Source organism: Sinocyclocheilus anshuiensis, unplaced genomic scaffold (assembly GCF_001515605.1).
Source record: "Sinocyclocheilus anshuiensis isolate Anshui unplaced genomic scaffold, SAMN03320099.WGS_v1.1 scaffold94, whole genome shotgun sequence".
Taxonomy (NCBI): Eukaryota; Metazoa; Chordata; class Actinopteri; order Cypriniformes; family Cyprinidae; genus Sinocyclocheilus; species Sinocyclocheilus anshuiensis.
In genome coordinates this window covers 318,292-330,609 of record NW_015546049.1, presented here as the reverse complement: position 1 = coordinate 330,609, position 12,318 = coordinate 318,292, and the positions used below count along the sequence as shown (strand labels likewise).

General features: G+C 36.7%; 1 protein-coding gene across 1 annotated transcript in view; it reads right to left on the bottom strand.

Moving 5' to 3' along the window:
* LOC107699070 (transmembrane protein 41A-B-like) overlaps positions 1–6,650 on the bottom strand; it is a 9,252-nt gene extending 2,602 nt beyond the window's left edge. Inside the window, exons 1-2 of the mRNA XM_016500238.1 lie at positions 6,351–6,650; positions 456–606 (exon numbers count right to left, since the gene is read on the bottom strand). Of these exons, the coding sequence (XP_016355724.1) occupies positions 456–606; positions 6,351–6,505 (306 nt within the window). The 5' untranslated portion in view covers positions 6,506–6,650. The remainder of the gene's footprint in view (positions 1–455; positions 607–6,350) is intronic.
* Positions 6,651–12,318: the final 5,668 nt, after the last annotated feature.

Below are 12,318 nucleotides of genomic sequence, written 5' to 3'. Positions count from 1 at the left end.
GTTCCACAGCTTGAAAAAAAAATCATTAAAATAGTTCTATATCTTTACTCTGTGTTGTTATTATTTTAAAAACTGTTTTTAAAATAACAGTTTATTATTTATTATTTGAATTTCCTGAGAAGAAAAAAAAAACTGTATTCGTGCGGTACACATGCGTACCGAACCGAGAGACACGTACCGAAAATAGTCAATATTGTATATAAACATTGTGTGTGTGTGTGTGTGTGTGTGTGTATATTTCTCACATTTTGTGGGTATAGTGGGTATACTTTAAAATAATCACATTTTGTTGTTTTGCAGCCTGACATGAAGATGGACTTTTTTGTTTTATCTTAGATGTATTTACTCAGTGCAACTTATAACACCCAAGTGAAAGATATAACACAAACATGTCATAATAATAATAATAAAAAAACAGAATCACTGAGTTGGTCTAGTAGACCTCTTTTACCAACCAAAAAGGATGAGCCTGGAATGGCGAAGGACTGCTTGTAGAGGTAGGCACTGCAAAAGAGGATGGACACATAGCCAGTGTGTTCTGTCTTATAGAACTGCAACAGCTCGGCTAGTTCCCTCAACTCGTCCAGATCAGACGGGAACTTCAACCTGGAGAAAACATAAGAAATGATGGAATCAGTAAAATAATGGCACTGAACTTGTAAGATTCTCTTGTAATTTCTAACAGATTGGAGAGTGGCTGTTTTCTTCCCATCAACCAAATTGCTTACCCTTACAAAAATCAGCACTAAAGAGACTGCTTTGTAGGAGGACAAGGGTTTTAATCAATGGATTAATTGAGTGGATACTGTGGTCTTTAGTAATATGACTTGAGCGTAATGATCTGAAAAAGCCCTCTGTTGCCTTCTGGTGAGACTCTGTACTGCAAAAAGTGGTGACCTGCAACTGTTACATTAAAGAGATACAGGTATTTGTACATGATTTAATCTATATAAAGTAGTTTTGGTTCAGTGATATTAAATCATATTTTTGACTTTAATAAAACTTGTTTTCAGTGATATTGCAAGTGTCTAAATTCTGAGTGGGTAATAAAATACTCTCTGAAATCAGACATGTCTGAAGAGTGAGAGTTTTTTTTTTTTTTTTTTAATACAGGACAAATCTCATATGCCTCTTTTACATTCTTATAATTAATGAAATGAGTGAATAATTTAGACCAGGGTTTTCAACAAGGGTAAGGGGTCATTTTTGGATGAACTGTCTTATCTAATTTCATTTAAATGTTTCTTTTTTTCTGTATTACATAAAATTAGAAAGTACACGACTATTCAATTATATCAATAACAATTATTTAAATGGCTGTGGAATGTAAGCATCACAATACACTACTGTATATAAATACATTATAGTACTATTAATACATACTGTAAAAAGTGGTGACCTGCAATTGTTACCTTAAGCTGGCTGCACACTAGACGATTTTCAAATCTTAACCGATTTTAAAACCATGGGAGACCACAGACAAGACCTCTGAACGCACACACTAGATGATTCGACCAGACCACGAGACCACACACTTGATGATTGTAGTCACGTCATGCCCGGTTCAGACTACACGATTTTAGCCCGATTTTGCCACGATTTGCTTGACATATGGTGTCATGGGGATTCGTAAACGACAATGAGCATCGGGACGCAAGATTCCATCGTTTCACCTCGTGTAGTGTGTCATAGTGGACGACAACAGATTCCGCGTCTGCGATGCTTCAAGACAGAAAGACTAGCATGTTTTTTTCCGTCGTCCACGAGTTCAGTCACATTGGTAACGTTGACCAATAGCAGCACAGAAGCTCTTTCATACACAGTTTTCAAACATGGCGAAAAGGTGCTGCTAGGTGCAATTATGAGATGGAGGAAAGGTTCGTGGAGCTGTGGCAACAGTACTCCTGCCTGTATGATGTGTCATCGAGGGACTACCATGACAGAACAAATAAAGAAAAATGCTGGCGAACTATAGCGGAAGCGCTTCAGCAATGTTTACACTCTTGTTTTCGGAAGTCAGTCGCTAGTTCCGCCTTCTCGATGACATCACGCGCGTCGTTAAAGACAGCACGCGATGAATGGTCGGGAAGCAACGTGCAGTCTGACATGTTTCTTGTCCAGGACAGGACAAGATTTTAGGAGTCAAAATCGTGTAATCTGACACAGTGACTATCCTGACCGACAAAAATATCGTGTAGTCTGAACCTGGCATCAGAAGCAGCCCAATCAAGAGTCATAAATATCAAACATGTTTGATATTTATGATTTGAGTTCGGGGACGCTCCGTCTCGATCGGGAGCAGTTAAATAATCGTAATGACACCACACACTAGAGGATTTTTTGGACAAAAAATCGCTTGCGACAAGCCACCGATCGTTTGGGGTTGCAAATCTAGTGTGTGGCCAGCCTTGCCTGATTTAAGCCATAAAATTTAGTTTTGTTTTAATTAAATTAACGTATTTAGGTTTAGCCATACTGATAATATATATATATTTTTTAATATATATTTTTTTTAATAATATTTTTGACTTGAATAAAACCAAGTAACTTCCATTTTTTTCAGTGAACAACAGACTTGAAATCACCAAAGGGTTTTTAAAAATGGTTGAAGGACCCTGATCAATACAATAGCCTGTCAGCAAGATGAGAAAGACTGAAATCTGCCCTCAGCATGAGTGAAGGAATGAAATATGATACGCCGAATGAAATATGATACACCAAATGGACGAAAATAGCCTCTCAGCTGTGGAAATGTGCTTTTGTGTGTGTGTGTGTGGCTGTACTTGATGGCCAAACTGTTTTAAATGTCTTTAAACACACCTAACATGATCATCAATAAATATGTGGATGTACCACAGACTGAATTTCTCATGTGGTGGTCACAGGGCTATTACCAGCAGATGAATCACATCTTGGGCAGTCGTGAGTAATCTAAGCTCCTTACTGCCGACCAGGGGGTAATTTGGGCACGCAATGGGGCGGTACTCCCCACCCATGTGCCAAAGCAGAGGTCCTGATTTCACATGAGTACCCGGTGTGACGAATATAAACATGTGATATGCTCCATGCTGAGTGTACACTGAGTATGTTCTCACAAGTACAACAATATGAGAGCCTTCAGTGGAGGAGACTGAGCAGACAATAAACAAAACAGTAATAAGCAAAACTACTTTTAAAAGTCATGACATATTCAGCCAATTAAGCCTATTTTTCTTAAAACAGCTTATTTTTATGGCTACACCACTGTAAAACATGATACATGAACGTTAACACGTTAAAATTCCCCTTCTCTTATAACCATGGGAATTCCCATCCAAAGATTCAAACAGCTTCAGTACACAGGCTACAGCTGTCTCTGCCATCACTGCTGAACAACATGTGGAAAAACTTCATCTCAATCTCATCAGCAGATATTTTCCCAGGGTACAGAAGAGTGAGCTAACCAAGAAATGAACCAAGACATATGGGTCACAAGACACTATGGAACGGTCAGATCTTTGGACGGAATGTGATGATGGTAGACATACAGCAGATCCGTTACCCAATTTGAAACTCCAGTGTCCTTTCCACTGCTTTTGTTATTCTAAATATCTGGGTGACTTCAGAAAGTGACATAAGTGCACAGGGCTTTTGAGACCACTCTGCTCTCCTTTTATTTATTTGTGATTTATTTTAGCTTGTCATGCAAGACAAACATGTCGCATATTAACCATCCAGATATCTCTTTCTTTCCCTCCTCCTCTATATTGCACATCTCAGCAAATTCAAGAGGTCCACTCCAGAAGGCAGTTGTCTGATCTTATAACTGTCTCCTCATGTCCTCTGCCAGGCTCCAATTCTGAGACATGACTGCTAATGTTGATTTGCATTCAGAGCAGACAAGGTAATAATTAATAGACAGTTTAATATATTAATAATTATTATTATTATTTATTTTTTTTATATGATATGCTCCAGCATCCCCTGGATTCTACAAAGGACAAGCAGTTTGGAAAATGGCAGGATATTTTTTTAAAGAAATTAAATTACCAACACCAAACTTTTGAATGGTACTATATTCGTGTATTTCCTAATAGTGGTATATTTTTAAATGTGGAACATGTTAGGGCTATTGTTTTTTGTCTAGTCAATATGCTACACAGAATATTGTTGCACACACACATATATACATAATACAGGACCTACTGGACTATGGCTGGAACAAGGGGTTCTCGGACTCCTTAAAGGGTTAGTTCACCCAAAAATGAAAATTTGTACTTCTAATTAGTGACCGTTGTTTTGTTTTGATCTCTCCCCTGCGCTTCCGCGTGCATCACTTCTGAGCGGCGCATGCGCAACGCTGACCTCATACGTCATCCTCCCGAAGCTGCTTCCATTTACAACAGTGAGCGCAAGCTAGATTAAATTGTTTATTACGTTTTAAATATTTGTCTTTTTCTTACAAAAACTCATCGATTCACTACAGGAGGACTTTGTTCACCCCCCGGAGCCGTGTGAGACACTTTTTTTTATGGATGGGCGCTTTTTATTTCACTTCTTTTGGCCTGAAGCACTGCAACACCCGCTGAATGCAATGATAGAGTTTGGAATAGCCAGGACAATTTTTAATCTAACAAAATCAGACTGGATTCGTCTGAAAGAAGAAAGTCATATACACCTAGGATGCCTCGGGTGTGAGTAAAACACAGCCTAATTTTCATTTTTGGGTGAACTAACCCTTTAATTCACTCATTGCATACAGTCACACACATGCAAAGCAGACAATATCTGAGAACCAGATGCATAATAAGAACTGACTAAGGATCAGGTCCTTTAGGTCCCTGCCAAGGAGAAATGAGAGGACAGATGAAACATTAGAGAAGAAAAATAATTTTGATGTGGGTTGCCTGTGAAGCACCTATGATCTGGACATTTCCCACCCCGGGGCTCCCAGAGCTGCTGCTCACACAGTATAAAGTAACGCTGATGAGGAGAGAGCACAGGAGCTGAATGTTCCAGAATATCTGCCACCATCAGAGAATAACTGCCAAAGCTTCTCTCTTTCTATAGTACACATCCATCTCTCTCTCATTCTCTCAAATTTTATTTCTTATTCTCCCATTACAGCTTCTCAGAATTGAGATGAGGGCGTATATATTATAAATAAACCAATACTGAGTCAAACAGACATGCAGGCAAATAAGGAAGAATGTGAAATGAATGAAGATAGAGAGAACTAGCCTAATAAAAAAGAGAAAGAGGGAGTTGTTCCACATGTGAAAGGGAGCACTGTCACAAACTGCATTTACTGTAGATGCTTCCCTTAGAAACAGTGTGAACTTACTAAATTGCAACATATTTATACATGAGTTTAACGACCATGCATCATCCAATATATTATTAGTTGAAATGTATTATCAGTGGAAATAACTAGAAACATTTTACAGTCCAGTTATTGCACAAATTCACGAAAATGGCCATCTTGCTCCACTACCTGAGGCAAGAAGCCTCCGGGATGTAATATAAAACACATCAAATATTCTATGTAAATGCATGCTTTTTCACAGTTTAGTTGAATAATTGAATACATGACAGAAAAAAAGTTACTGAATCCCAATCAAATAGATTTAACGTATTATATAAATAATATATATATATAAACATTTTTAATCAAAGGATGTCACATATAGCAGCAGACTATGAATTCAGATGGTTGTGGTTAATAAGATGTTTGTAGTGTTAATAATATTAAGCTGTATTAATAATATTCATAGTTGAATATAAATGAATTACCTGTCCACAAATAACCATAAAAACTGATTCATGAACGAATCGTTTAGACAGGTCTTGTGATTCACAAAAACGATCTAAACGATTCGTTCGTGAATTAGACTCGATCGTTCATATATCGAGTGGGACGCTTTCGCTGAATTTTTAACTTAATAATATCAGTGAGAGATGTGAACCAGTTCAACCTTTTAAGTAAAAAGAACTAATGAAAACACCGATTCATTCACGAGTCGGAAGTAGCACAAGAAACATCAATAGCTACCAAGTTTCGCCTTAAAATTTAATTTAATTGTATTTAATTATGTAGCCTACGTTGTGTATGTTCACCTGAAATCATTTCCTATTTTTTCATTTGTTATTTCAGTTATTATCAGCACACGTAAGATTATTAAAATAACGTATTCAGATGTTTAGCTTACCTGTAGGTAAAGCAAGTTAACAGACGTGTTAATTACCATTTGACAGTTAATAGAGAATTTAATAGAATTCATTCAGCTACAAACAATAGCATCAGTAGGAACTGCTCACAAAACAAAGTACCAAATATAAGACGCAGCGAGATCTTATTCTAATTATTCTACCTGAGTTCTTCCTCCTCCGGTTCATCGGCAGTGTGTTCAGGTTCCGCGTCGTGAACACGGACGGCACGCGGACCCGGCGGCAGGAACGCAGACAGCAGATACAAGTAAAAAGTAGCCGCGGCCACCAAGGCAATTAAACCCCAGATTGAGCGCATAGTCCCGGGCTAGACCTGTCTAAAAACGACACAGTTGCACTTGGTGCTACACCTGTTAAATAGCAGATCCGGTCAGTGGGCAGTTTATACATGTTACGTCTCCAGCCCATGGAAGTACGTGGACCTACTGTATTGGAACAATGTGAGTCAGTGAAGACCCCCATGAGGGTGGACCTATCTGTCACATGAGACCCCCGAAACGACGAGCCTTTGGTTTTGGGACTCTGGGAACAGTATGTGTAACTTAAAAAAAAAAAACTTTATATAGAACCCCGTTTAAACTAGGCTATGTAACAAAACATTATAGGCTATTATTAGAGGCTATATCAATGCTGTCAGTGCGTTATTTTCAGAGCTGCAGAGTAATTACTCACGTGGCATCCAAAAATGAAATTGTACCATTGTTTTTTAATCATTATATTTATGTCATGAGCAGGTCAATGTATTTTATGTCGGTTTTTTTTTTTTTATGTTATGCATTGTGGTTTATTGTTGTGAGCAGGATGGTGTGGTTCAGCTTAGTATTCTTTATTGAAAGAACTGGAAGAAAAAACAGCTGCTGAAAAAATGTCACTGTCACACTGTATTACAATAAAATACATAAATATAACAAAATGTACACACTACAGTTAATATGTGCACTGATGCACTAAAAAAATGTATAATGTGATGTATCAAAGTCAAATGTGCTTAAACAGCAACAATGGTAGCTACTTCATAACAGTGAAATACTTTATTCTACAATCTGACCAAAAAGATATTAGGAATAAGTAGTACTAAATAAAAAGAACATGTTAATAAAACTATGAGACTATAAAAATGTAAAGTGATGTGCAAAATATAAATTACATAAATATTAATAATTAAAAAGAATGTCTAGTAATAAAGAATAAGATTATTTAAAAAAAAAAGTGGAATGAGCAACTGGTTAAATACAAAACTGGGTTTACTCAGTTTTCATAAATTGTTGGCAAAGAACATCCATTCAAGACATATTCTGTGGAAAGATAGGGAACGGTTTGAACAAATTTCGACTGTGTGGAACCAATTTTACTCAAATGAAGTGAAAAATTAAATTGAGAGAATTGATCTTATACTGGCCATTACAATGCTTTAATTGAGTACTGTATGGTCTAAAAACATGTATGTCAGTCTTTTTTCCTTTTCTTTTCTTTTTCAAAGGTTTTATACTCTGAGGCAATAAAAGTGTGTGCTATTTTGTTACCACATGATGGCAGAGTTTTCTTCATAATCAAAAGCCCAAAGAGGAACCAACACAGGGTGGGTTTGGGAGAGATTTGGAATTAACTTTTTAACTACTTGTTTACAGTAATAGACAAGTATCCAAACTGATGTAATAAAATAAGAAAGGTATGAAATATGAAAAGTTGTAAAACATGATATCATCTTGCTGTGTAAAAACATGAGCTGTGTCTGAAATAGCATACTCCAGTAGGTAATATATATATATATATATATATATATATATATATACTACCACTAAAGAAAGTATGTTCTATATAGTGTAGTATGAATTAAATCTGGACGTACTACATCCATTATGTTGTCACTGTCATGTGACATACAGCGTCAAGTGTGTCGCTTCTCTGTCGTTCACAAATCCTATCCTGTGGCCTCATGGGATAATAAAGTGTCCATCAGATGCAGATATCATAAAACTATGAAACTGGACACGTCGAATCTCTTGACATACTGTTTTTCACCTACTATAGGATATAGTATGGAAGTGCACATATTTTTGATGCAGCGATGCTGTGATTTAATCAAAATAATATTAGCCTATCAGGTTTTAGGGCTCAGGTTTAAGCTGCAGTTATGGCTTGAATAATATTTAAATTTTAGGGGTCATTAGGGTTCATTGATTTGACAGGAATGTTGATTCAGAAACAAGGCCTTAGCACCACTTAGGCAAGAAAAATAAAAAAAGAGAGTGAGAGACTTTTAAATGTTTAATTAATGTTCCCCTTGAGGAAGTTGTTTCATCTTAAAAGATTAAAATAACCTTCCCAGCATACTGCATAGGCAGATTCATTGATAAAATGCTGCTGTGTGTAGACTGCTGTGTAAGTTCTCCACGATTTGTATTGTGTGGAACATCTCTAATCAGCTGACTCCCATTCATTGATGGGGAGTTTGAATGCAAGTGCTGGACACACACAGACACAGCGGGCTGTGCTGGATGCAGAGTGGATTTATTGATTTCTCTTTGTGGAGTCACATTTTTGTCATTGATATTAATCAGTGAAACACAAAAGAAAAACTGTGAGCTTGCATGCTTGATATTAAAATCTTTAACTTTAAGGAGTCACTCAGAAGAAGTAATTGTTTAACAACTTTTCCAGGAAAGAGAGTGATGATGTTATAGCTTGTCCATCATCGGTGTTATGTCACTGAGTCTGTGTGAGCATGATGTACTGTAAGATTAGAGCGTGATGTCTTTCACGCAAATAAAAGATAGACTGTGGAAGATGAAGGGATTTAGATGTGATTAAAGAGAGATAGGTGCACTCTCAGCTCATTTCGACTGTCACCTGTACAGGGCACTGTTCGCTTTAAAAGGACATACTATGAAGCAGGAGGCTGTCAGACAGACACAGAGGGAATGCTGATAGATAGAAACAAGAACAAAAGTAAGAGAAATGCTTGATATGAAAATAAACATTTTATTAATAATCCTTTAAAAAATAGACCAGTTGAATTGCTCATCTTAAAAAAAATGTATTCATACAAAGATGAAAATGATGTTATTATTTACTCACCTTCATGTTGTTCCCGACATTATTTCGAATCTGGGTTACATTTTGAAAATGTATGCAATATTTTGAGATATGAGATATTTTCATGTTATCTCATCATTTTTCATCTGCTATTGAACACAACCAACATTTTCAAACTTCAAAACATATATAAAGACATTGTAAACAATCCATATGAATTCAGCATTTTAATCTAAGTCCCCACTTTTTAAATTTAAATTTAGGCTTTAAAAACATGATCAGTGCACATACATAGAGCACATCAAATATGTTAAAAGGAAGCTCACACGTACTTGCTTGATGCATGAGAATGAAACTCACTTATTCTCGGCCAGCAAACAAGCAAGTTTGAGCTTCCATTTACCATATTTGATGTGCTCTGTGTATGTGTATTCTGAGGATAAACAAAAGTATTATGGGTTTAGAACGACATATGGGTAAGTAAATGATGACAGAATTTTCATTTTTGAGTGTACTATTCCTTTAAATTTAAGTCTGTTCCAGGTCCTTATAAACAAAGCTATTGTATGGCTTTCTTATTTTCTTAAAATTTATGATACTTTTTGAAACTTCTTTTTGAAACTTTTTGAAGCCTCAGTCCTCCTTTCATTGTATTTGCATGGAAAGAGTGACCACTACAATTGTTCCTTCACAAGACAGAAAGTCAATGGCTGAGTAAATAATGACAATTTTCATTTTAATTCCACTTTAATTTTTTATTTACAGTAACTAGATATTACCCCACCACATAAATAGTTTTACCTAAAGAACCCTAAGGATGTATCCAAACCAGAGTTTTAAATCATCCAGCAGAAGCTCTGCTAGCATGTTCACACACAAACATGCACACTCACACACTGTCCCCGAATGATTCATGTTCACCCCTTGTAGTTACTGAAACATCTGGATCTCTTAACAAATGAGACGGTGAAACTACTCCCAGGAGATCCACTGCAGGTCCACTGGAGTTCTACTGGAGAATCAGAAGCTGAACCTGAAATGACCTGCCAAAAACATAACAGTACGAAAAAATCACTTAACAATAAATTAATCTAAATTCAAGGGAAAATCCAATGTTGGGCAGATAAAGCTTTAATAAAAATAAAAACTAATGTAAAAAAAAAAAAAAAAGATGAAAAACACAGTAGTCATGGTAAAAGGCACAGGATGGAGCAAGAGAGCAGTCATGCATTGCAAGCATGTTAAATCATTCACAGGATCATGTTAGATGGGGTTTTCCCCCAGATGGGATGCTGCACTGCTGAAATAGAAGTGTGTAACCCAGTTTTGGTGATGGATATAACTCTGCATCAAGCTGAGGGTCCAATTCCTGCCCAGATCTCATTACACTGAGAAAGCAAGACAACGTTACACACACTAAACAGATTCAGAGATGCCCCATCCTGCCAATAACAATCTCAGTGCCTCGGGCAGTGTCTGTTTGGTGGATGATAGCAAATGTGATATTTAAGTTGTTCAATAAAACTCAATGTCTGAGTGTGAGAAAGATTTCTCAAATGTTAAAAATGTGTGTGTGTGTGTGTGTGTGTGTGTGTGTGTGTGTGCTGTGTGGAGGAGGGTGCTTTCAACCTAAATATAGTTATTGCTGCAGGCTTTGGTAGCTATATATTGAAACGCACCCCCCTAGTTCACGTGCCAGACACAACATCTAAATCACAAATCCTGGTCTAATTTTAATCTCAGTTTCTGTGCTTTCATCTTCTACACATCAGAGGGCAAGTTTATCTCATGATTTATTGTCACCATGAACCCTGAGGCTGAGATCTACACATCTAGACTGCCTTTGTATGACATTTTTAATGCCTGAAATCATTGTTCTAGTTCATTTCGCAGCATAGTGCATGGCATGCAAAAGAATGATTAAGCTTTGTTGTTGCTTCATCACAAAATGAATGACTTTCAGAAGCATCCTTGCCGGGATGCAGAAGCATCAGCTGCATGAGGATGAGGTACAGCTGAAAACTGTATGAGACAATTTCAGTGATTACTCTTTCATAGCTCATGAAACTTTGAGTTTTCTCAGTTAAAAATGTCTCCACAATTACAAATCTAATAAACATGATTTCGCATACCTCAAAAGTAGCTAAACACATAAACCCCCAAAACATGTATGTATCACATTGTGATATGCTATAGTCATAAGTGATTAATAATATTCCCAGACCATATACAATAATAAACAATGATATGCACACACCAGAATCATATTCAAGTCAAAATATGTAAGTAGATACAAAAGAAATGCATGTACAGTCCAGAAAAGAAAATCTGGGAAAAGAATTCTATCAAAATATGTTACATTGCTAAGAATATTATTGTAATCCTTCATCATGAATTGGTTCATTTATACCAAACACTGATATTTGTATTTATGTGGTGTGTTTTTTTTCTTTTTGTCTAATAAACCTGGCACAATGTATTATGACTATTGTTGGGTCTTTGGAAAATTTCTGTGTTCCTCTTAGTTGCTTTAGATAAAAGCGTCTGCTAAATGCATAAATGTAAATGTGTCTTACCTGAGAGTATCTGAGATAGCCTGCAATTCTGTACTTGAAAGTATAGTGTTTGTGGAAAAAAAACTAGAATGCCACTAGACATGTATATATGCATGCCTCTATTCTGTCACACCGTATCACTTTTCTTAAGTCAGCACCATGCCACAACACCACACAGCAGATCTTTTCCGTCAGAGAAAGAGAGAGCAAGAAGAGGTTTATGACAGGATGTATTTAGTTTCATATGTGCGCAGATTGTCTCTGGCAGAAGCATATGCAGCAGTGCTGAGCAGAGATGGCACGCTGCCCTTCTCTCTACCTCAACACAGAAGAGCAACCAAATCTGCAACACACCCACTCTCGCAAGATAGGTCCTCAGCTAAGAGCTGCATTGAGACCTTGACTTATGACCTTGAATAGTGTCAACAAACTGGTGAAACAAAGTCTGCCTAATCTATTTTGTATTGACATCCATAAAGTATTTAAAGTGTAAATGCAGTTGATGAATAGGAAAAATGAC